Source organism: Oryx dammah, unplaced genomic scaffold (genome assembly GCF_014754425.2).
Source record: "Oryx dammah isolate SB20612 unplaced genomic scaffold, SCBI_Odam_1.1 HiC_scaffold_18, whole genome shotgun sequence".
In the NCBI taxonomy this organism is placed as follows: domain Eukaryota; kingdom Metazoa; phylum Chordata; class Mammalia; order Artiodactyla; family Bovidae; genus Oryx; species Oryx dammah.
The window spans coordinates 11,245,614-11,272,414 of NW_024070202.1; the positions used below are offsets into that span (position 1 = coordinate 11,245,614).

Sequence of the window (26,801 nt, forward strand, 5' to 3'; positions counted from 1 at the left end):
AGTATGTGAACCGTGAACTTCCAGATGTTCAAGCTGGTTTTAGAAAAGACAGAGGAACCAGAGATCAAATTGCCAACATCCACTTGATCATGGAAAAAGCAAGAGAGTTCCAGAAAAACATCTATTTCTACTTTATTGACTATGCCAAAGCCTTTGTGTGGATCACAATAAACTGTGGAAAATTCTGAAAGAGATGGGAATAGAAGACCACCTGACCTGCCTCTTGAGAAACCTATATGCAGGTCAGGAAGCAACAGTTAGAACTGGACATGGAACAACAGACTGGTTCCAAATAGGTAAAGGAGTACGTCAAGGCTGTATATTGTCACCCTGCTTATTTAACTTATACGCAGAGTACATCATGAGAGTCACTGGGCTGGAGGAAACACAAGCTGGAATCAAGATTGCTGGGAGAAATATCAATAACCTCAGATATGTAGATGACACCACCCTTATGGCAGAAAGTGAAGAGGAACTAAAAAGCCTCTTGATGAAAGTGAAAGAGGAGAGTGAAGAAGCTGGCTTGAAGCTCAACATTCAGAAAACGAAGATCATGGCATCTGGTCCCATCACTTCATGGGAAATAGATGGGGAAATAGTGACAGACTATTTTTCTGGGCTCCAAAATCACTGCAGATGGTGACTGCAGCCATGAAATTAAAAGACAGTTTTTCCTTGGAAGAAAAGCTATGACAAACCTAGATAGCATATTAAAAAGCAGAGACATTACTTTGCCAACAAAGGTCCATCTAGTGAAAGCTATGGTTTTTCCAGTAGTCATGTGTGGATGTGAGATTTGAACTATAAAGAAAGCTGAGTGCCGAAGAATTGATGCTTTTGAACTGTGGTGTTGGAGAAGACTCTTGAGAGTCCCTTGGACTACAAGGAGATCCAACCAGTCCATCCTAAAGGAGATCAGTCCTGGGTGTTCATTGGAAGGACTGATGTTGAAGCTGAAACTCCAATACTTCGGCCACCTGATACAAAGAACTGACCCATTTGAAAAGACCCTGAAGCTGGAAAATATTGAAGGCATGAGGAGAAGGGGACGACAGAGGATAAGATGGTTGGATGGTATCACCAACTCAATGGACATGAGTTTGAGTAAACTCTGGGAGTTGATGATGGACAGGGAGGCCTGGCATGTTTTAGTCCTAGGAGTTGCAAAAAGTCAGACGACTAAGTGACTGAACTGAACTGAACTGAACCCCAGAGTAGAGAAGTAACAAAAGGACCACTGTCTGATAGAAGATCTTGGTTCTATCCCTGACTAGTTATCTTGGTGTACTTTCAATTCAACAAATGTTCATTGAATGTTTGACACTTGTAAGATGCCAGGCACTGTGCTAGATACTGGACATTGGGTCATCATAAACATTCTTTCCAGGTCTCTAATTTCACACTAGGAAATCTTGATCAGCTGGCCTTTACCTCACCCAAAGCTGTTGAATATGAGTGAGGAACAGTACCAAGTCCACTTGTATTTAGACCACTATTATTATATAGAGGTCTGTATTATATGGTCCATTATTACTTAGACAATAATAAAGCCTGCATGTGAGTTGCTCCCAGTATGAGATGATCTGTTTTTGACTAGTGATCATGGCCATTTAATTATAATTAATCTTATATTAAGATATTTCACATATTTTATGACCCATACTCATGTTTATTTACCTATATTGCTTTCTTAGGTCTTCCTAGTGGCTCAGCGGTAAAGAATCTGCCTGACATGCAAGAGACACAGGAGAACTGGGTGTGATCCCTGGGTCAGGAAGATCTTCTGGAGGAGGAAATGGCAACCCACTCCAGTATTCTTGCCTGGAGAATCCCATGAACAGAGGAGCCTGGCGCACTACAGTCCATGGGGTCACAAAGAGCAGGACATAACTGAAGCGACTGAACATATTGCTTTCTTAGCTATCCAAGTCTCTATTTCTTTCCCTAAAAGAGAAAGTTTTAGTCTGCTGTCTTATGTTGATCTTGACCCAACCTCGTCAGTATTAGTAAGATTTTTAGTTTGTGGAATTTACTTGGCAATCTATGAGGTTTTCCTGTTTGAGGTCTTTTTCTTTAATCCTGGTGGGTTTAAACAATATTTCTTCAAGTATTTCTCCTTCTCTATTTTCATTTTCTTGTCTCCTTCTAGAGTTGGTTTTGTCCAGGTATTGGGTAGAGACCCTTTCATTGCCACTTTGCAGAATTATGAGCCTAAAGATTCATCTCACTGGCCTTGATTTCCCCTTTGGGCCATTCTAATTAATGCCCCACCTTTTTAAATTTTTTTTTTTAATGTGGACCATTTTTAAAGTCTTTATTGAAGTTGTTACAATATTGCTTCTGTTTTATGTTTTGGTTTTTTGGCCTTAAGTCATGTGGGAACTTAGCTCCCCAGCCAGGGATGGAACCTGCATCCCCTGCCTTGGAAGGTGAAGTCTTACTCATTGGACCACCAGGGGAAGTCCCAAAGCCCATTCTTTGAGAAAGACCAACTAGGCTTTACAAGTCACATGGCAATATGTCAGAGGAAATTTTCTAACAGAGTAATGGTGGCTGTGTCCTGTTGAGATTTATGATGAATAAGCTATTGAATATTCCAACCGAACCACTTGGGGGAAAAAATACTGGCTTCCGTGGCTGTGGATGGGGAGAAGGAACTGACAGCTGTCCTACTCTGGGTAAAGAACGTCCACCATGAAGGACAGGTTTTAGTTAACATTTTGCAGTAGAAAATTATCCCTGATTTTCAGACATCATTTTTTTTTAATTGAAAGTGTCACCTCTATCTCTTTAAGTGGATCCATACTCCCACCCCTGCAAGCCGTTTCTCTAGGCCCCAGCTTAGTGATGCTAAGCTGCAGTGTGAAGTCTCTCATCTCTGCTCCAGGCAGGTGATCCCTGTTTGGCCAATCCCCTCAGCTCTGACTTATTTTCTTGAGCTGGAAGCAGTAACCAAGTACGAACTGAACATGTTTGACTTGGGCTCTGATGCTCCCTTTGATCCTCCTTATTCCCGAGCCCCTTTGAAATCAGCTTCTACAACTTGGAGTTGATCCTCCTGTCTCAGCAGCTCACCCAGGCCTCACTGCACCCACTATTCCAGGTACAAATGCTCCTTGGGGGGCCCCCTTGGTGCTCTGGGCCAAGATCTAAACCCATCTGGTCAGTCTTGTTTGCATCTCCACCGGGAAAGGGGAAACTACCAACTGTGGCAACACTCTTAGTAGGAAGCCAGAAGTCCCAAACAAGAGCTTGTGCCAGTCTTTCCAAGGTGGAAATTTAAAAAGCAGAGGCATTGGGTAGGTTTTTTTTTTAATGTCAGGCATTGATTTAGGTTTAATAAATATAGAAATCTGAGATTTGCCTCCAAATAATCCAAGTAGTTTCTGCATTTCAATAAATACAGCTTTGCAGCGTTTCCCCATCAGTTTCTCTTGGGAAGCACCAGATATGATGCTTGGCTGTAATTTTCAAAGGTTTTAAATTTTTAATTTACTTATTTATGGCTGCTTAGGGTCTTAGTTGTGGCACATAGGCTTAGTTGCTCTGTGACATTTGGGATCTTAGTTCCCTGACCAGGGACTGAACCTGTGTCTCTTGCATTGGAAGGCAAATTCTTAACCACTGGACCACCAGGGAAGTCTCAAAGGGACTTTCAGTTTTCATTTCCTTAGTCTCTGTTTTGTGGTGGGGAAGGGAGAGAGGAGCTTGCCTGCTCTGGTGTGTGAGTTTGCAAAACCTAACCCCATTTACATGGGGCTGCTCAAGGCATTGGGTACTCTTGATTCAGACCCTAGCTCAGCCACTTACTTTGTGACGGTGGTGGGCACATTATTCCCACTTGACTTCCATTTAGTTTTCTCATCACTAAAACGGGGATTAAAACCATGTTTGGTTGTTATAAAGGGGAGGTAAGCTAATGTCCATAGGTTTATATTGACTACAGTATTTCAGTGATTGGTGTTCTTTCCTTCCTTCTCAGATTATCTCTATTTGATGGATGTTCTTCCTAAATTCTCTGTGACTGAACTCCATATTAAGCCTCACAGTGTGCATTTTGGGATGACAGCATACGGAAACTATAAGGTTGCATGCCGTGGAGAAGTGCTAACTGCCCTGAGAACTCGCCAGCTACCCTACTGGGCAGAGATCTCGAGGGCTAACAGCTGGGTGTGCGTTTTGGCATGAGACTAGTGTGCTAGCTCTGATGAATGAGTCTGGTATGATTGGATGAAAACAGATATCCTGATCTATTCTGAATTTTTTTTTCTTATTGAAGATTCCTCAGTTGGTTCTTACTGAATGTCTACTTAGCACTTCACCAGTGACACTCTGAGGTTTTGTTTGGAGGCGATTTCTCCAAATTAAAATGTGATATTAAGTCTCCGAAGTAAAGGAGGCTGTGGTGACATGTAGTGGTTGGTCATGATGGCTGGTTAGTTGGCAAAGAGCAATACAGTTTGAATGTCAGCAGAAGGATTTCTGAGAGACTTAGGTAGAAGGCATTGGATATCTCAAAATGGAGACTGGACACGGATCAGTGACCTAAGAGACTGGCTGATCAATGCTTAAATTAATGGAAAAATCTCTGAAATCTTTCAGAGGTGTTGCTAATTCAAATGGAGGAAGATATATTAGGAAGTCTTCCTAAGTTAGTTTATAGTTTCAATGACTGTGTTTTCTCTCCTTCAATGCTTTTCACAGATCTTAGACATATTATGTCCAGAAGAACAAAAATTAAAAATATTGTTAGTTTTAAATTTTCAAATGTGGCTTCTCTGTGTCTTCCTGTGTCTGCATGTGCATATATTATCATCCTTTTTTTTCATGTTTCCAGCTAATTCCCCAACCTCCCTCCCCACCCTATACAAGTTATCTATGGATTGATTCAGTAAAATCAGTTTTCCTAAGCTTAAGTTAGGAGGGAGGCATCTTGTTTTCTTTCTCAAAATGACAAATGATTGTTTCTTTCTGAGCTTATCTAAGTATGCTTTCCTAAATATGTCTTCTGATCCATCCTCTTCATGAATAGTCTTAAACACTGGAAGTGTTAATTACAATGAGAAGGTGTTGAACTATAACCTAGCCAATGAAAGAACTACTATTTTAGACCTTATTGTCAAGAAAATGAGTCTTTGCTAAGCCTTTAGGAAGAGATCTTGTTCTAAGAATATTTCTTATAACTTAGCTGTCCCACTCAGGGCTAATGTGGAGAAAAGGTCACACTCAGCTACCACCTCCAACCCTGTATCACTTTGGTTTTCCACCCCATGTGTGTGTTCTTTCACCCCAAAGATATCAGTGGTTATGGTTTAAAGGTGTGGGCTTCCCAGGCAGTGCTAAAGGATCTGACTGTCAATGCCCAGAGACGCAAGGGTCAGGAGGATCCCCTGAAGGAGGAAATGGCAACCCACTACAGTATTATTGCTTGAAGGATCCCACGGACAGAGGGCTATAGTCCATGGAGCTGCAAAGAGTCAGACCCTGATGAGCACACACACGTGCATGGTTTAAGGGTATGGGTTCACTTGGCAGGTTTGACACAAAGAAATTGTTTCATAATGGCTACTATTAGAAAATATTTGTTGTTTAGCTGGATGAAGGGTGTATGAAACATCTGTTCAATCAATGATAATGAATGAGGGAATGAATGAGAAGGGCTGGAGCTCTGTGATGAGTGTTTCTATCATTTCTTTCCAACATCTTTCCTTCTTCCAGAAGCCATGGTATCAACATACATCCAAAGGTCGATTTTGGGCCAAAGCTGGCAGGCAGCTGACCATTTGAATTCAAGTTACCCTGTCGGAGAGTCAGATTTTACGGTATGATGGGAATTTATTTTTGTTCAGCACCACAACAGTAATGATATTTGTTTGTATTCCCCAGTAGAACACAAAGGGAAAAATGTAGTCTTGATGTATCCTTTATGAAAACTTTCCCCGGATCTCCAGAGGCCAGCAATTCTGGGTGCTATTACATTGCATTGCATGAAGATCCTACAAATTGCTTCTGTTTGCCTGTATTAGTTCATCATGGTTCTCATTTAATCCTCATTTTTTTCCATTTCATGCTTTCCAGATCTGAAAATCTTTCTAATAGTGGTTGTTATGCATTCTAATGATATTTAATTTGTTGCCTTTTATCCAGCCTTAATCTCCAAAACTATCTTAAAAATCAATGACTATAACAATTCTAACGATCTGATGGGATGGTGGACAGTTCAAGTCTGGTCCCACAATAATGAAAAAAAAAAAAAACAGCAATGATAAAAGAATGTGATACTTTCTTGTTCTAGATGTCTTAGCTGTGCTTCCCAAACTTACACAAAATAGGCTATAGTCCTGGGTGGTTTTGCATTAACAAGGGTATGAGAACTGTGCTTTGGAGCTTATAGTCGAAGTGAAGATTGAAGATGGCTGCACTGACAAAGACTGGAAATGGAGACTGGACACGGATCAGTGACCTAAGAGACTGCATATGGTTTCCTATTTATAGTTTTGGATTATCTTGCCATCTCCTGCGATACAAGCAAGATGAGAAGTTCGCATCCCAGATAACATGGAATGAGCTTAGGAGATGAGATGAATGAATGAAGAGATGGATATCTTTCTTTAGAAAATCTGCACACAGACAACTCCATGGACAGAGGAGCCCGGCAAGCCAGAGTTCATAGGGTTACATAGAGAGTCAGACACAACTGAAACTGAAACACACACACAACTCTTGCTTATCATTAATCTTTATTAATTCATACATGGATACAGGGCAAGCATTTCACGTCATTTTAGCACTGTGCACAATTCTATAGTAAGCTGTTTGATCTTATTCAGCCACTACTATATTAGCACAATAGCATTTAGAATATTTCAGCAAAATGTTATCACATTTGTACTAGAGCTGCCAGAAATACTGTTTTCCATGTTTGTAAACAAAAATAGGAACACTTATTACATAAACACTGTGATTGGAAAAATACCCTCTTTTCAAATCCTCCCTTACATTCAAGTAAAGGAGACATAAGCTACTTTAGTATCCAAAATACATTTTCTCTGAAAGAATATATTTTTCTTTTGTCTTTCCAAAACTATATCATCTCTTAAAACTATATCATCTCTTAAAACTATATCATCTCTTAAAACTATATCATCTCTTAAAACTATATCATCTCTGAAAGGCAGTAGCATAAGAGCACACACTTGAGACTTGAGATGTGGAGGGCTTTGATGTATCTCTTCATTTAGAATACAAATTACATAAGGGAAACTGAGTACTGTTGCAAATTCACAAATTAATCTCAGGTGCCAGTAATGATACTGGTTTACTCAGGGATTTTTGAAGATTTTATATGAAAGTAAAGACAAGTATGGGAATATAACATTGGATTTTAATGAGAAACTCTTATGTTAAATGAGTTGGTGTACAGTTAAACTTGTAGTGGTTAATTGTTTTTTTCCCTCTCCTGTTTCACTAATAGCATCAAACAAGAGGTCAACTACAAACTGATTTCTAATTAGCCCTACTGAATCTTTCTGGAAAAGGCTGAGATCTTGTTAAGCTTAGAAGCTGGGTGGAAAGCAGTTAATGGAGTTATATGGAGTCTTTTAATTACCAGTCTTAAACAAATTTATCTTTTACTGCTAGATAGCACCCAAGGGCAAGAGGTAATCTGCTTTAGAAACCTCGAGTGATTTGCTTTATAAATCCTGGAGTTTAGGAAAGTGGAAAACTCTCTTTAGAGAGAGTATTCTCTCCCACTAAGAATTCGATTTTTTTGGCAGTTTTATGAAAAATTTAGTGATGGATTCTTTGTGACCTCCCAATTTGTAAATGTTAGTATCCAAAGCACATTCAACACGAAAGCCAATTTCTTCTTACAGAAGTCAGGACCTGCCCAAGACCAAGCTGAGCACACAGTAAAGTAATGAATACATAGAACCATCTAATATTTGGAGCAAACTGACTTTTTTTTTTTTTTTCATTCAAAGCCTTACATCTTCCTGCCAAATGCAGGTCTTTTTTCCCCACAAACTTAGTCATCTCTACGTTAGAAAGTCACTTTGTTTTGAGGAGGTCAAGTTGTAATTTGTGCAGTTTACATTGTGTGTGTATCTGTGGATGGTAAAAATCTGAGTAACATCAGAATCGATTGAAATTAAAAAAAGAAATAAAAAAATCAGAACCATAGCCAAATACCAAAGCATCCTAATTTAAAAGTTTCGAGTTAAAAAGAAAACCATTGATGGTGACTTGAATTTTTCAAAGGTTAGAAATGGCTCAAGATTAACAAGGAGCACCCTGGATCTGAACTAGGTCAATTTTTGTTTTACTCGGCTACTTTGCTTACCTTACTCTGACATTTGTACATCTCAGTCCTGGATGAAAGATGGTAGTCACAGGAGTTCACAGGCGTTGCAGAGTTCACAGGTGTTGCAGAGTTCACAGGTGTTGCAGAGGGAGACTCCATTCCTCGACTGTCTCCCAGTAGCAATAGTACCAAGTAAAACTGTCTTCGGGTTCACTATGGACAAATGCACTTGATACTTCTCACAAATGAGATGTGTGCTCCTGGGAGGATGGAGATCACTTGCGATGCAGGGTCGGTCTTGCTCCCAGGAAATGAGGGCTCAGGGATCACAAGGCTGTTGTTGGCGTCACATTTCAAGCGGATGACTCTTGCTCAATGATCTCCATAGCGACGACCTCAGCACCCTCCGCGGTGATGACCTCAGCAGCACCCTCCACGGCGATGACCTCAGCACCCTTCATGGAGATGACCTCCCCTCCCTCCATAGGGATGACCTCAGCACCCTCCTCGCCCAGGTTGTCGGCGGGCTCGTTCTGCGGCTCCTGGTGGCAGATGTAGATCGGCGGAGCCTCAGCCAGGGCGGCCGCGGCGGCTGCAGTGGCGGCGGCGGCATTGGCCGCACGGTGGGCCCGGCGGCGGCCGTTCCAGCGCTGAGCTTGGTACTGGTTCCACTGACGCTTCAGGGCGGCCTGGACCTGGAAGACGAAAGGGAGCCTTCTGTTCATATCACTGCCGGGAATGCCCTGAGCACAGTTCTCGGCGCTCATCAGAGGCTGTGTGTGTGTGTGTTAGTTGCTCAGTCGTGTCCAACTCTTTGTGAACCACCAGCTGTAGCCCGCCAGGCTCCTCTGTCCATGGGATTCTCCAGGCAAGAATACTGGAATGGGTAGCCATTCCCTTCTCCAGGGCATTTTCCCCACCCAGGGATGGAATCCAGGTCTCTCCCACATTGCAGGCAGATTCTTTACCCTTTGAGCAGCTAGGAAAGCCCCCATCAGAGGTTTGGGGAGGTTGAATTTTTAATTCTCATCTAAAAGGGCTGTGTGGGAAAGGCTCTGGCTATGAAATACCATCTTGGAGGAAGAATCTGCAGACCGGAGGACTGAGTAATTTGCCTCAGCTGCCCCGGCAAGGTTATTTGCTCTTTTGAGCAAAAGTTTCTTCATTAGAGCTTTTATACCATGAATGAAATTTGATTTGGTTTCATATTCAATATGGCATGAGCATCATATTAGGAAGGGAGAGTCCGAAAACTTTTTATCTGCTACAACTTCTGATACAGCAGAAGCTTTTATCTAAATCTACACGTTATTGGTCATGAAAAAATATCTGGAAGCCATTTCACAGCTCTGGATTTTATGATAATGGCCTTATACTGTTGATTTTCCTTTATCCGGCATGGCTTGAGATGAGGTGTGCCCAGTAAAACTCTGGTTAGTGGTTAACAAACCATGTCGTATTCGTTTTTTGTAATGCTAGATGTCATGGTGTTTGGGAAGGAGCAGTTATTCAATAAATGTTTTCTGAATGGTTGTCAACATCCATTCTAGAATGAGTTTCTAACGCCAAGAAAATGACCATCCATGACTGTATTGTAATTAGTGTATTGACATCCAGTGGTATTAGGGTAAGGGTGCTAAAAATGTCTGGACTGAATCTGAGGAAGAAATGGAAGTTTTATTTCATGCAAATATGAAAGCCTGAGTTTTGATATAAGACTTAGAAACACAGGTTTTGGAGAACTTGAATTCCTCCCTGAGGTGAGTTATAAAGCACTGGGTCATCTACGTTTATTGTTAGGTATTCTCTCTCATGCCATGGTGTATGATTTGGAGAACTGTTCGGGAGCTGCAGTGGGTTGCTAAATTTGGAATTTCCAGAAGCAAACACTCGTAATAGTAACATCACATCACCTTTCAATGCCTGTTCCACTGACAAGGCCATTTCACTGTGTCTCATTTGATGCCATGAAAAAGTATTGAACTTTGAGTCAAGAAACCAGCTCTGCCCACATTAGCCATGAAATCTTGGGCAGGATAGTTAACCCCTCTGAGATTACTTTCTTCAATACAACTTTTTTATCTCACCTAGCTGCCTGATGGATTACATGGCTACAGTATGAATCGAGTGGCATCTAAGATGTAAGTATAATACCAAACAAGGAGGCTACTAGTATTCCTACTGTTATACCCTTATTATGGCAGGGTGGTGGTCTTTAGACTGAAGGAAACTCTTCTGTCATATGTGTGGATGTATATCTTTGGAGGGTGGTGTTGCCAAGGATATAAAAAGAGGTCTTAATGACACAGTTTCTGATCTCAGGTTCAGTTATTTCTCATATATTCTAAGCTAGGTCTCCACGGAGAGTCCTCAACAGCCTGGAATATATTGGATGTTAATGCGAATGAAAGTTTTCTTCACATTGTGATTTGTGCTGGGAAAAGGGTGTTGTTCAATCTTTTTGGGAGAAGGAAAGGTAATACTCTTGGTGGGAAGATTACCCTAGGAATGCATTTTCAAATACAAATGCACTTATTAAAGGTGTTGATGAATGAATAGTTCAGACTCTCCTCTTGCATCACCCACTTTGTCTTCTACTTCACTTCTGAGAAAGCTACCATGTTTCCCTGTCAGTTTGTGAGCTTTTGCTTTGCAATCTATGCAGTAAGGAGAGTTACAGAATTGAAGAGACTTGATTGATTATATAAGAGAGGGCTGATATGAAACAATAGCTGAATACATTTGGGAAAGAACATCCCTCTTGAGTTATACTTTCAGCTAAATACCTGTGGCCATGGCATTTTTCCTTTAGCACCTCTTCAAGAACCTAGTAAATATTTCAATTGCTTTCCAGTTTTGGGGCTGTACTGTCTATTAAACATAGGTCCTTGAATGCCGAGTTTATTATCTAGGAACTATGAAATGCCCTGTTGTATTAGGAAATATACAGCTCAGAGAAGCACTGTCCCCAGACAAAGGGAACTGATAATTTCTGTGGATTCAAAATCTCCTAAACACCAATGTTGTCTTTATAGCTAAAACGTAACACAGATATTTAAAGGTGTCTGAGGCAGACAGTGCCTAGCAGGGGAAAAAAAAGGAAGTTCTTTGTTTTGCCTCATCTGTCTTTATAAAATAATCTCCACTGGAGTATCCATGCATACTAATGAAGTACCCAGCATGAGGCCAAAGGGTTTGAAGTCTATTGTAATTTTTAAAAATTATGACAGAAATGTTCATCGCCTCCTGTAATTGTATTCCAGAATTATAAGCTATCCTTTTGTGTGGAGATGGCAATCTGCTTCCATTTGTAAACCACACATGTAAGAATAGGCCCTTAGCAGCATGTGAAAGACACTTCAATAATTTCAGTTTAATAAGGGCAATTATCTCCTACAATACCTCAGGTTGAGCCTAACAGTGCTTTGATCACAAGAATATGGGCATTGAATCTATTTGAAAAAAAACAGAGAAGACTTTGGTTGCTTCTGAAAGGCATCAGAAATATAAGGAGTTGCCCACGGGGAAAGTAGAATACACAAAGTTTTGAATTATATAAATGCATTGCTGGCTATAAAAGCAATTAACACAGATCACGTCACATTTTCCCGATTATGCCAATTTATTTATTGTCAACTGTAAAAAAATATGAGTCCTGATGGCTTGAAGGAATAATGATTATACCTGGTTCTATTAGTAACTAACTGTATAGGGTTTAACATTTGGAGGTCTCTATTTCTATATTTGTAAAAAAGAAAATCAGGTTGGAATCTTCGTGGTCGTTTAGGTGCTTTTGTCTTTGGCCTTTGCTTTCCTGTTAAGTTCATGGTAAGAACTTGCAGTTATGTGCTGTTGAATTGAGCTTTATCTCAGGAGTTCTGATCATTTTTTGTCTAAGGCAAAGAAATCATAGCGGACAAAGAAATCATAGCTTAGCTTTGGGTCCTGAAGCTGACTTTCTTGAGTTTTCTAGAAAGGCAGTATTTTTAAAAATCACATTTTATTGAAAGCATTTTTAAATAGAAAAATTTATCTTTGCATATGAAGTGATAACATTACTGATCTGGAAATAGCACATAGGGACATAAGGAGAATACCTTACAAACACGAAAGGGAAGTGGTGAGTACAGAGCTAGGGAAAATTGGGCATCTTGATAGCTGTAATCTGGAGAAGGAAATGCCTACCCACTCCCGTATTCTTGCCTGGAGAATCCCATGGACAAAAGAGCTTGGCAGGCCCCAGTCCATGGAGTCTCAAAGAGTTGGATGCAACTAAGCACATAGCTGTAGTCATCTTTTTAAGGTCTCTTAGTTCCTTAGTAACTGACTGAAATGATTGGATGGTCAATGTCCACTGTCTCGGAAGAGGTGTGGGAAATGTTTTTTACATAAGCGTGCTCTCACAGTCCCCTCCTGACACCTAGTACTGGAATTCTCAAAAATCCTTTCCTCCACTGACTATCTGATCCATTTCCATGGCAGGAATCACTGACCACAAATGGATAATAAAGAAAAATTAAAACCTTTATCTTCATTGTAGTACTGACTATCAGCCCCCTAGAGTTTTGCTAAAATGTAACATTCAGTCAGGCAAAGCCTGATCACAGCCCTATCTCAGATGTGGCTGGAAATCACTTTCTGCATGAGTAAGTGCCCTGCCTGTGTTCAGTGTTGTAAGACAATATGTTCACAGAAGGCCCAGCTGAGGCCCAGATGCCTACAATTCATGGGACTGTGATATTACATTTGGCCTAGCACATGATTTCTATATTATTAGAAATGTCACACTTGTACATTCCCCCAGTAACATGATACTAATTAAAATGGAGATGGTTTCTTTACTTCTAAATGCAGAGATAACACACTTGAACTAGAGACTTTCAACTGTCAGGCACACCTCTGGGCCCACTTTCTATGCCTGCCACTTCAGAGACAGCGTCATGGTTAAGACACAATCAATATTGAGGTATTTTTATAAATGCATGCAGTTCTCTCGTGTTTTCAAGGTATACTCTGCCTGAACCTGATTTTTATATTAGCCCTAGACTGATATTATTTTAGATGAAAATATTTATTTTGTATGCCATCTGAGCCAATTCAAGAGGCAGGGATATACATTCACAGGAATTGATATAAAGATGGGGTGACCTAAGTCCTATTTGTTTATTAGTTTTTACTATTCTTAAAGAGATACTTTGTTGCTAACAGAAAGATGTTTTACATTTCTATTTCAGGCTTTCAGGATAGTCCCTAGCAATAATGAATGTACAGTATATTTTTGTTGGATTAAGGAAGGAGTTGATGGATGAATGAAGGAATAAAATGTATCAATTAAAACACAGAACAGGAGCAACAATCTTGCAATTTGAGGGTTGGAGATGAGCAAGAGGTCGCAAAGCTGCAAAATATCATAGGTGCCCACTGAATGTTGTTTAACTGAAGAAATAAAGACTAGAAAATTCATTAAATATCGACTGATAATGGTTAGACAATGGTTCTCATTACCAACTTGGAAATAATATGTAGATCTCTTAACAAAATGTGATATGCTTTGGTATAAAATTATTAATAAAGATTGATTTAAAATGATCACAGATACTTTAACATTAAAAGTTATGAGGTGTATAACTCAAGGAAGTATACTAATGAAGCTTCAGGAAGGAGACATATATATAATGCTGTGCAGTGGAAGATTTAGTCCATTTAACTAGGAATCAGGAAATCTGGGTTCTAGTCCTGGTTATAAGCTATGATTGTGACATTGTGCAAGTCATGTGATCTTTCTGGAGTTTTGATTTCTCACCTGACAACTGAGGGAGCTTTCAAATCATGTTCACTGTAGCCCTGGAAGTTCTTTGGTACAAATTTAAGCAGCTCCACTTATGTTTTACAAATTGGGCTTCCATGTAGAATATCATTGGAAGAAAGGGAACTCTGGCTAAAAAAAAACCCCCTTAAAACCCTGGCCATGTGGATCTCTGGGTTTTCCTGATCTAAATATTCAGGTAACAAATTACTTACTCCCTTTTGAGTCTCAACTCCAGGGTGATTTCCCAAGAGTTGAATAGGTGTTGTGACATTGGCAGCAAGCAAATGAAAAAGAAGGCAGTGACTCAAGATAGACTGGCTAGATACTGGCTCTGCCCTAGTGATGGGCTGGTTCTTCCCAAGGGAATGGGGATGTGACTTGCATTCTATGGGAACCCAGAATAGCTTTCACTGTTGCTTCTCAGGGTTCCAACCAGCTTAAGGTACAATGCCAGGAAATGTGAATTTAGCTACCTGTCTGGATAATATCTGCAATTGTACCACACAAAAACATAGATAAGATTCAACTTGTAGTAGTGGAAAACATAAGACTGGGCTAGTCAGGAAACCCCGTAAGGTCAACTGTAGAAGTGAGAGAGAGTGCAAAGTGCGCAGAGGCCCTTGGGAGGTGGTAAAGTGCTGGCTTCATATAAAGAAGTGACAGTATTACATGAAATGCACACGTACCTCGTGGTTGCAGAAGCAGTAGATGACGGCCACGAAGAATCCCTAAAAAAAGGAGGAAAAATGGAGCTGAAGTTATTTTTGTGTGCGTTGTGTTGTTTAGTAATCAATACAAATAGACAACCTGGAGAGGAATATTTCACTACAGCAATAGCAAGTCAAAGTTCGATGGAAAAACAGTTACTACCACTCATGTCCAGGGCTTAGCTCCAAGAATATTCCATCAGGAATGACTTTTTCTTCTAAGGATTCTATTGTTTGGCTACAGGGACTGATCTCATTAATCTGGTTAATATATTGCTTCCCTTAACATGGAGATTTATAGCAGAATATGCCTGGAAAATCCCATGGATGGAGGAGCCTGGTAGGCTGCAGTCCATGGGGTCACTTAGAGTTGGGCACGACTGAGCGACTTCACTTTCACTTTTCACTTTCCTGCACTGGAGAAGGAAATGGCAACCCACTCCAGTGTTCTTGCCTGGAGAATCCCAGGGACAGGGGACCCTGGTGGGCTGCCATCTCTGGGGTCACACAGAGTCGGACACGACTGAAGCAACTTAGCAGCAGCAGCATGCTGATTATAGGGGATATGAAGAGAATTTTTGTACCCAAAAAACTTAAAAATGAGGATCTTGTAGAGTTCAGTAGAGAGAACTTTTGTAAGCACACATGTTACAATGCATGGCTGTAGGCCTGACTCTCACGTGTGTCCTTGTGGTGAACTAGAACAGTCTTGTACCCCCAGCTAAGTCCACCTCACCAAACAAGACATGGATTTAGTAACTACTCTGAAGTTCCTGTCACCACTCAAGATTCCTGTGTCCCCAAGCTTGTGTCTATAGAAATGGTCAAAATTGTTGATGATGATCCAGTTTGGAAAGCCAACTGGCATCAATTACATGGATCTTCAACACTCTCCTCAATAAAGCAAAACCCACTGTGGCCCTCATACATGGGGGAGGAGGAGGAGAGGTCAACAACTGTGGGAGTAACTCTGTCCTCAGCACTGGGCAAGTGGGTCAATTTCTGGACAAATATTTCAGTTACATCTGACCTTGTGCGACCCCATGGATGATTGCCCGCCAGGCTCCTCTGTCCATGGGATTTCCAGATGTATTCTCAAAGTTCAGCCCTCCCATTTCGTTTCCTTGCTCAGTTTTAAGAATCAAAACGTGGGGAAGCAGGCAGTGAGGAAGACAGAGGTCCACCTCCCTTCCAGGTAATGTGAGTTCGAAAGGCTCATTCTCATCACAGAGAAGCCTCGGATAACTGTGGCCCCTGCTCCAAGCAGCTGAGAGAGTGGCTGCATCCATGGTTCCCCCCTCACCCGGAAGTGAATCAGAGAGCACATCACCCCTCACCCGGAAGTGAATCAGAGAGCACATCACCCCTCACCTGGAAGTGAATCAGAGAGTGCATCACAAAGTCGTAGATCTTCCCAAGCACGGGGTGGGAAGGTCGCCAGGGAAGGATGACGAACTGGACCCCCAGAAGGGGCACCAGGATCAGAGTGGCCCTCACCGCCTTCAGGTACATGTACGAGTCCTCCTGCGATTCCTTTATTTTCTTCACAAGCACCCGGATGATGTTCAGCAGGAAGAAGAAGTTCAACTGCACAGACAGACGATGTTCTGAGCAAATTCTCCTAGTGAACACCCCTGAAGGACACCCCCCTGGCCCAGTTCTTAGCTACCCAGTGTGTGTCGGGGGGTGGGAAGGAGGGCTGGCACACACACTGGGGGGAACACAAGAGACAGCCTGAGAACTGAGACCATCTGCTCCTTGTTATGACAACATGGAGCATCAGGGGAGCCAAATACTCTTTTGGAGCATGAATTAACATCCCTCCCCTTTTTTTCTAAATGAGAAAATAATATCCTGAATATGTAACTACATTAGGTTCAAATCTAAGGAAGATGTTTTATTCTTTATTTAGGTTTTTATCGTTTTGCCAAAGGGAAGTAAAAAATGATATTTTTAGATATCACCATCTTATCTTTTCATTAAGATTCCCCCCCCCTTAGCTAGGACTAGTTAACTAAAAGTAAAATGGGGTCTGAGAAATTTATCTGTAAAGCTCATGCAGTGGAGAAGGCTAAACCAGACTACTTCTTATTTTATAATAACACTGTTTAAAGGAAATCACTTCACAGATTCTAAGTTTACAATTGGGAAGTTTAGACAAATGTATGTACGAGGGTAACAACCACTCCAAACAAGAAAAGAGTACTTCCACCACCCCAGAAAGCCCCCTCTTGCCCCTTTGCAGTCAACAACTCCATCCCCCCATCTCTAGTAGCCACTGATTTCTAGCATCACAGCAATGGGAGTGTGTATATATATATATACACACACTCACACATACTGTGTATATGTATATACACACATATGTATATACACACACACACACATACTGTGTATTCTTTTGTGTTTGGTTACTTTGGTTTGACATACTATCTGTGAGATTCATTTGTGTTGTGTATATTGGCATTTCATTCATTTTTAGTGCTGAGTAGTACTGCATTATATAAATAATACACACACATAATTTGTTTATTCATTCTCCTGTTTATGGAAATTGCGATGGCTTTCAAAATTTGATTGTTATGAATAAGCATGCAGCGAATACCTGTGTACAAGTCTTTGTGGGGGCATGTTTTCATTTGAAAAAGTTACCTAAGAGTGGAAGGAAAGGCCTGTTCATATGGTGAATGTATGTTTAACTTTATAAGAAGCTGCCAAACTGCTTTCCAAAGAGGCGGCTTCATGTTACACTCCCTCCAGCATTATGTGAGAATTCCAGTTGTTCTTCACGCTTGCCAGCACTTGGTATGGTCACTCTTTAATATCTGCCATTCTTGTAGATCACAAAAAACTACTTTTGGCTGTGAAAGTTAGTTTTGAAACCAAGCTTGTTTTAAAATTTTAATTGATCATTTATTTAAAAATAATCAGAGTGGTTCTTCTACCTGGAGTAGAAATAAATGTTGTTACCCCCAAAATTCAAGAAGGAAAGAGATCTTTAATAAAAATAAAATTCTTATGCAGTGGTGATAAATATTCAAGACCCACATTAGCAGATCCTTGTGAGCACAGCTGAACTAGTAAGTACATCGCTACTCTGAAAAATGGCAAAAGAAATTGAATCTGCATTGGAAAGGCCAGGAAAGTTAGGAGACAGTCTGGGTGTGACCCAGTTTGATCAGTTACTAATGGATGACCCTTCAGTACAGGAGAAGAGTATGATCTATGATTCCAACTGTTTTAATTTTTCTAATTCTTACATGGAGAAAACAGTCTTTGAGATTACTGGGGGAAATAATGTCTAAATATTAAATTTGATGGCTCTGATGATGGTCAACACATTGCAAACTGCGGGTGGAAATAAAGAACGTGAATATGGATTCAGATAACCATATTCTCTCCCTGCCCAGCTTCTTCCTTGTCAAAGGATTCTAAATGACTTTACTTGAGCCTTTGAGTCTAGTTTTCCTAATGAGTGAACCATCTTGATGTGTCCACTCTGAAGGACTGCTGTTAGCAAATGGCATGGCAATGTATGTGAAGTGCCGGATACACTTCAAGTCCATGTTCAGTGGTGGTCATGATGATGGCCCATGGACCAAAGCTGAAAGGGAAGATGGTTTAGTTTGGCAGAGCCCAGTGGAAAATGCAGCAAGGGGACTTTGTGGTCTCTCTCATTCTTATCAGCAACATCTTCACCTTTGGTCTTTATCTTTAATTAGGAGAATTTATCGAATTGTCTAAAAAAAAAAACCCACTGTATTGTGTATTGTTGCTGTGGCTTGTATAGAAATGAGCTTATGCCCTTCCACTCAATTGTATTAAATAAAAATCATTTTTTAAAAAAAGATTCTTGGATCAAATTATTATTACAGATTATCATTAAATTAACTTCATTTTGGAGTTGTAATACACATACTACATAAAACCATCTTGACAGAACACCCCACAGAGATAACACTGTTAATAATGGATTTTAAAAGCAATTCTCACCACCAGGGCCCCCATGACTGGACCGTGGATGATGTACAGCAGGTTGGTGTCCACACTCAGCCAGCAGCTGAATAACAGAAGGGGGAATACATTAATATCACATTTTATTTACAAGTAAATTGACTAAAAACCACAATACTTACTTGTCGTTGAATAACAGAGCCCGAGCAATAGCATGAGCAGTGCTTGGCAGCAGCGGGAGTCCTGAAATGGAAAAAAAAAAAAAAAAAAGTGCCAAAGTTATAACTACAGCTGGATGGAAAGAACAGTGAAAAATTCAACGTCTTGTCAAGACGTCGTCCTGATGTTCTTGTGCAAATTACCTTTGGTCAAAGCAGATAAAATGCTCTTGGAACGTCACAAATTGTAAGAGTTTGGTTAGCAGCATCCGGTTACTTAAAAGCCTTTCACAAATTATCCAGTGAGGTAGGTACATGGCGATGAGCAGTAACAGACCAGAATGCTTTTCATTGTGTGTGAACTGGGCTTTCTCACACAGGGGAGCTGGGCTGTCCTGAAGGGATGTGGCCTTCAGGGCCTATGCTGACCTGCTCTCAGGATTTCTTCTAGGCTTTTTGTTCTTCTGTTTACAACATGTGTGTTGATCCAATTTTCGTTCAATAAGAACACTTCAGAGTAGCTACCCTCTGCAAGTTCTGGCTGCAGGACCTTCAGTAAAGTAGCTCAGAATCTACTTCCCTGTGTAAACCTTGAAGTAGTTGTCAAAAACAACTTTGAATTTACAAATGGAATGAAGGACGTAGCTGCTGGCAGTGCACCCTGTCTGAATCTTCTACAAATTAACCTTCATTCTACAAAAGTAATCTAGAGTAAAGTAATTTTTGTAAAAACAATAACAACAACAACAAAACATTCTCTTTTTCTCAGGTGTACCCATGCCCAATAAAATATTGTTTCATGAGGTTGAGATTTGTAGACAGTTTTAAAAACTATCCTCAGATTAAGAAGTGTGTGTCCGGTGAATTAGACTGCCACACTTTTATTTTCTGTGAATTATGTGCAAAAGGATATTCAGAATATTGAGTTTTCATCTAAGAACCACCTCAGCTTCTTAACCCATGAAGCATATAATTCAAAATGGGATCCTCGATTAAATGTTTGACTTGAAAGAATTCTGAGTTGACTATTTACACAAGACATAACTGTGTTCTATTCACAGCAGTTCTAACACCCCACTCAGGTTTAGAATCAGAAATTCATTCTCTGGATTGATTTTGAAATGCACATTTTAGAGTTAGAAAGAGAGGCAACATGGAGATTTCACTTCTACCTTGTCATTTTGTAGAAAGGAAATGTGTTTCATACTTTAGAGAAGAGTGTAGACTCTGTATCTGCCAATTCCTAGGGCTCTTCACCTTTCCCTCATCATAATGTCACTTTTTACACAGTTTAGTTTTTCTTTCCTTTTCCTCTTCTCCCTCCAGGCTTCCAGAGCCATAACAACCTTTCCCTTCCACTAAAGATAGTGAGAGAAAGAATAATCCTTTTCTCCCTAGGATTCTTCTCCTGGAGCACTAGATATGTTTTATTTGTTCACTATAAAAGTTCATGGAGGGTAGGGAATTTCACTCTTTGGATTACAACAATGGGAGGGCCAGCAAGGCAAAGAATCAATCTGAAGAAGGTTGTAAAATAAATGATTTTTCTGAGAACTAAACTCCAGCTTTTGAAGTTGCTTCGATTTGGGAGAAAATGACCAGTAAGTGGTCCCATGCAGACTTACAAGGAAGTAACTACTGAAAGAAGCATTCTTTCATTTTCTTTGGGGAGAATGGGGTCCTCTCTCCATCAGGGCATGCTTTCTGCCCATGTGTCAGCTGGGTTTGTTTCCTGAAGACATTCTCATCACCACAGCCCTCTTCTGTGGCACTCATCCCCATGCCTATCACAGTCTGTCTGAACTTGTTAAGAGCATCTATCAAGTTCTCTTGGAGACTGAACTGTGGCCAGGACCTGTGTTCCATCTCTCCTCACAGAATCTGAGCCCTGGACTCTCTTCTGATCAAGACTACCAGAAGATTGCAGACAATCAGGCAGACGCAACAGCGGATCAAAACCCAGCAGCAGAAGATACCTACCCCAGCCCAGAAGGTAGTACCACCACATGCGCTGTCCCTCAGCGAACACAGACACCACGATGAGAGTGTGCAGGTAGAGGCCTTCGCAGAGCATCCAGAAATAGTTGCACGACATCATGTACTGGTGGAAAAAGTGCAGAATCTTGCACATCGGCTGTTGGAAAGAAACGAAGATACTCAGAGGAAGACATCTGTGACAATTTGGCCGTGAACAGAGGAGGAACGTGAAAGTGAGCCAAAGTATCTGCATTCAGCCAGAGTTTCCCTGAGCATCTCTCAACACGTGTCACCTACTAGATGCAGAGATCAGGGTACTAGCTCATAGGTGATTAGTATCACATGTAAACAGCCAACTAGGGCAATGGAATTCCAGTGCCGCAAGGGTTCTTTTCTTATTACTTTCTGGTGGGTTGAGTTGTATAGTTGTTGTTGTTTAGTCCACGCTAAGTCATGTCTGACTCTTTGTGACCCCACGCACGGTAGCCCGCCAGGCTCCTCTGTTTATGGGATTCTCCAGGCAAGAATACTGGAGTGAGTTGCCATTTCCTTCTCCAGGGGATCTTCCCGAACCAGGGATAGAACTTGCGTCTCCTGCATTGGCAGGCAGATTCTTTACCACTGAGCCACCAGGGACTTATAGACTAGACACATTTATTTTCCTATAATGTGTCTGAGAACCATAATTTCTGACAGCATCCAAGGATTCATCACATGACTTTTATGGCCCCTTTTCTACGGCCAACGAGAATAACACAGAAATTGTTAATGCTCTCCTGAAGTTTACTGATCTGTTAGTGATATCTACTTAACATTTAAAAAAAAAAAAAAAAAAGGAGAGAACTGGACGATCCATTTCTCATACATGAGCCAGGAGCTATGTTGAGCCCATCTGACCTGAGGGATTTTGTTTTTATAAGGGAGCCTTAGTTTCCACACTGGGGTCCAAATGTTTGGGACACAGAGATAAGGATGGCATCCTTACTTGGTACTGAATAATCCCTCCCAAAATATCCAATTCAAATATAAATAATAAAAGAGTTCACAGTGGTGCTTTTCAAATGTTAGCATGCATCAGAATCACTGGGAGAGCTTGTTAAAACACAGATTTTGGGGGGGACCCCAGTAGTAGAGATTCTGATTCAGAAGATCTAGGGTGGGCCATGAGATTTTCATTTCTGCTAAGTATCCAAGTGATGCTTAAGCTGTTGGTCTAAGGGGCCACACTTGGGATAGATTTTGGGTATATAAGGAGTTTCCTCGGCACGTGACTCCTGTTTTGGTTACTTGCTAGCCTTCTAGTAATAATCACCCTAACCATTGAAGACCACAGGCTTGTTCTTCCAGCAGATTCACAATGCAACGGGGCAGCACCCTGGCTCTGAGTCACATGCATACTAAAACCACCTGAGGACGAGTTAGAGAACGTTTTGTCAAGCTCCCAGAACAGCTGATGAACTGAAAGGCAAAATGTGCGCCTGTCAACTTGAAAACTGTCGATGGGTCCAGTATTTAGTGCTAGCTGAATGAAGGGGAAGATCCCCCAGTCAGAAAGTCAGCATTAACTTTGAAGGAAACCACTGCAGCCTTTCTTTCTAGAGAAATTTAGAAGATCCAATGTTTTCAATTAAATGTGAATCTGTCATGCAGTCTTGGACTGATTTTTGATAACACCTCAGAGAAAATGAGCTTGAATCTGTGTGACTGCAGTCACAACTGGGCGTGTTTAGCAAAAAGAAAAAAACAGAAAAACACTGGAGAAAAAGTCCCATATGAGATAAATACATTGGAAAATGATCCAGAAATTGGCAAAGGCAACACTCTGGAAGTGATTGGGAAACAAAGCCAGAGAAAATAAGAACATGTTTTGGAGGGGTGCACCTGTTAGACATGTGGCAGGGGAATAAAAATTAACAGCTTGCTACACTCAAGGGTCTTTGCTCTATACAGTGTAATGAGGGTATTAGCACTTTTCACTGGGGATTTTCAAAGCCATGACTGGATGAGTTTTATATTCTCATGCCACAGCCCTTTTGGTTATTTGAGATTTAAAAACCTCTGAGTATGTGCATTCTGCTTTCACACTTAGTCGTTTAAGATTTGAGCAGTTAAGGAAATGGCAACCCACTCCAATATTCTTGCCTGGAGAATCCCATGGACAGAGGAGCCTGCCAGGCTACAGTCCATGGGGTCGCAAAGAGTCGGACACGACTGAGCGACTTTCACTTACACATGCTCTGAGTTTCCATATCTCCCGTGCTGTGTAACACAGAAATGAAACTTGGTACCACGGCTAGAAGATGATAAGTGCTTAAGGCCAGGACAATGGTAACAACTATAATATAAATAATAATGGCTAACATTTGAGAGTTCCTGCATGGCAGACTCAATTTTATGGATTTTAGATGTATTGGTTCATTTCATCCTCATAAGCAATGCTTTGAGAAAGGCACTACTGTTATCGTTATCAGGAAAGTGAAGCACAGTGAGATTAAGTAACTGGCTCAAGAGTACTCTGTAAGTAGATGAGTTGGGATTTGAGATCCTGGGCTTTAGCAAGAACAATGCTATGGTATTTGAAGCAAGCCACCTAAACACAGCAAATATCAAACTGACTATTGCTCCATAGCTTTCTGACAGTTAACCAACATATCCCAAGGGAGTGTACAAAACTTCTAGTATTTACATGTGGTACATATTATAATGAAATATTACTGAGCCATTAAAAAGAGTGAAATAATGCTATTTGCAGCGGCATGGATGGACCTAGAGAGTGTCATGCTGAGGGAAGTAAGTCAGACAGAGAAGGCAAATATCATATGACATCCCTTATATTCAGGATCTAAAAAGAAATGATACAAAAGAACCTATTTGCAAAGCAGAGACAGACTCACAGACTCAGAGAGCTAACTTATGGTGGCAGATGTAGGGAGGAGGAAGGATGGGAGGAAAGGATAGTTAGGGAGTTTGGGATGGATGTGTAAAAACTGCTGTGTTTAAAATGGATAACCAACAAGGTCCTACTGTATAGTACCGGGAACTCTGCTCAATGTCATGTGGCAGCCTGGATGGGAAGGGAATTTGGGGGAGAATGGATACGTGTATATGCCTGGGTGAGTCCCTTAGCTGTTCAGCTGAAACTATCATAACATTGTTAATCAGCTATACTCCAATAAAAAATAAAAAGTTTTTAAAAATAGATCAAAAGGGGAAAGAAAACTTCTAGTATCTCAGCTGAAAGTTTCTTTTTAAGAATGAAAACACATCTAGAAGAAGTGCTGCACTAAATTCGTAACAGCCTTCTCAAAGCAGGGGAAACAAGGGCAAACACTGAGATGAAGACTCACTACCAAAACCATGCCGCAAGATACCGTTTGTAGGTCACTAATTTCTTGTGCAGAGGTATCACCCAGAGGGGTCAGATGAGAGAAACTGGGTTGATGTTTATAGCCATCTTAAGAATAAATTCTTTACAGCCATATGGGAATGTGGTTGATTATAATTAATACATTTTAAAAAGAATAAGGATATCCGCTATACTTTTCTGTACCATATGGTCTTGGTTAAAAGACCATTTATTGGTGTTTTTATGTAAGTCAAGTGAAATCGCATAAGTAACCAGGGTAAGATACCTCACTTCATTGTCACGTCTTGGCATCATTCTCTCTGCACTGTTCCTCAAATCCATAATACTTGTTCTTTCTCAAATATCTTTCATAGGCACCAAAGTGGATAATTCCAACACAGTTTTATTGGCCATTGATCTCTCATCCCCCAAGCTTTGCCGTCACTTCCCTCACGTGTAGAAGCTCACCCTCCCACCAGGCTCCTCTAGGTTGGGCAGGAAAAGTCAGTTTGCACCCTTGGTTTCACTTCTGAGCATCCATTCCAAGCTGAGCTTCCTGGGACTAAGATGAAGTTCTGACCTAGTCCGTTGTCCCAACTGTCCTGAACAAGTGAGACTTAGAAGAAATCCACTTTGGTTCTCGGAACTTGGGGCTCATTTAACTTAGGTTATATAAGAGGCTATAGAAAATGTGACCCAATTGTTTTGGCGTTTCAGGTACAAAATGCTCAGGTTCCTAGCAAAAACTAATCTTGCTGTATTGTCCCCTTTCGGACTCAGACAAAAAGTTCAGAGAGACATTTCTTTCTACAAAATGATGAGGGTGCTGCCAGCTTCCTTTAGATGCAGCAAGAACAATGCTTTTAATTCTGCCTCCTGACTCCCTACATGAAGATCATTGAACAAGCAGATAGAACAAGAAAATGAAATTTTAGATATTATGGAAATGAAATGTTCAAATGACACAAGTGACAATGGGCAATTTTCATATCACTCAATAAACTGAGGGTCTATTCAGCCCTTATTTATTCTATGAGTTATTCTGAGTTTAACTTAAAAAAAAAAAAAAGTTGTGTAAAGGAAGAAGATTCTCACTCTTGGTTTTACTGGAGAGAATCTGCCCAACCAAAAAACTTCCACAGGAACAGACTGACTACTTTGATGCGAAAGGGACCAGAAGCCCACTGGAATTCCCTGCTGAGGACAGAGAACACGGTTTCTTTGGCCCCCAACTAAATACACCCCCACAGAAGTAGTATAAAAGCATTTGGCGTGATGCAGCCTCCTTTCACAAGAAATAACTTTCTTTTTAATATATCCCCATGGGCACTGGGAAGGAAAATATTTTTGCCTCTTAACTGCTGATTCTGTGACCTGAGAATTGGGTCAATATTAAGAAAAAAAAAATCCACAATTCTGCCTTTAGTTTGCTTAAAAAAGAAAGTCTTTAAAAAGTATATATTCTTTTTATATAGAAAATTATATATTTTTTTATAGGAAAGAGACATATGTTTGAATCACAGACAGAAGGAGTCTAATGGATGTGCTTTTCTCTAGTTTATGACTTTGGTTGTGTTTTTCATGTTAATTTCAATTTTTTAATAAATACTTGTAGATTGACAATATCTAATAACTTCTCTTTTTCAAAAGTTTCTTCTGTTAATTTCTTTGTCTCTCCTTTCTTGGGTTTTTCTTTATTATCTCCACTTTTCTCAGCTAGGGAGGACCGTAGTCTAATGTTTTCTGGAATGTCAGTTTTTCAAGAAAAATGCAATGTTTCACATAATTTAGAGTAATTTAAAATTACACATGACTTAATAATATGCTGATGATACGACACTCAGTGTCTGGATATTATTTTCTCTGTCTTTTAGAGGTGGGGAATTTACTGCTGGGAGAGATGGGGATTTTCTAGTTAAATCGAATTAAACCTTTCCTTGTTCTGGTTTATGACCTGTATGTTCAAATATGTTACAACAGCAAAATCTCCTTTATTCCTAACGCCTGCATGTTCAGTTTCAACTGCAATTTACTTTAATAGTCTTTTGGATGGGAAAAGATCCCCAAGAAATTGAACTTCTATGATAGCATTTATGATAGAATATGCATTTTCAAGGTGAGATTCAATACAAAGTTTCAGACCTGTGTCTCTCTTGGAACTAGTAAATAAGCAGTTTCGAGGATGAATAACATCCAAGCTATATCCACTGTAGAGTTCTTTCCTGCCCTTTCTTGAACTAATTATGCCAGCCTGAGAGAGCAGTCTTGTGTTGTTTGTTAGATTAGAGATGGATCAAAATCTCACTGGAAAACAAAAGCTGTGTTCAAATAGAGAAAGTACTAAAAACAAATGTCCTTGTTTTTTTTTTTCCCCCCGCTTTGGGCCAAGTGTATGCTTCACAATTTACAAACATAGGTTGACTTTTGTCTTTGTGGTCGTTTGTTTTTAGCCTATGCTATTTATTTGGTGAAAGACACATGCTTTCAGAGTTTGTCCCTTGGAAGAACCAGACATTTGGACATGTGAAAGAGGGCAGCGTGTGCT

General features: G+C 40.4%; 1 protein-coding gene across 1 annotated transcript in view; it reads right to left on the reverse strand.

The window, feature by feature from the left end:
* Positions 1 to 6,722: 6,722 nt before the first annotated feature.
* CALCR (calcitonin receptor) overlaps positions 6,723 to 26,801 on the reverse strand; it is a 45,701-nt gene continuing 25,622 nt past the window's right edge. The window contains exons 7-12 of the mRNA XM_040260295.1: positions 20,914 to 21,067; positions 18,958 to 19,018; positions 18,815 to 18,881; positions 16,193 to 16,408; positions 14,801 to 14,842; positions 6,723 to 9,000 (exon numbers count right to left, since the gene is read on the reverse strand). Of these exons, the coding sequence (XP_040116229.1) occupies positions 8,659 to 9,000; positions 14,801 to 14,842; positions 16,193 to 16,408; positions 18,815 to 18,881; positions 18,958 to 19,018; positions 20,914 to 21,067 (882 nt within the window). The 3' untranslated portion in view covers positions 6,723 to 8,658. The remainder of the gene's footprint in view (positions 9,001 to 14,800; positions 14,843 to 16,192; positions 16,409 to 18,814; positions 18,882 to 18,957; positions 19,019 to 20,913; positions 21,068 to 26,801) is intronic.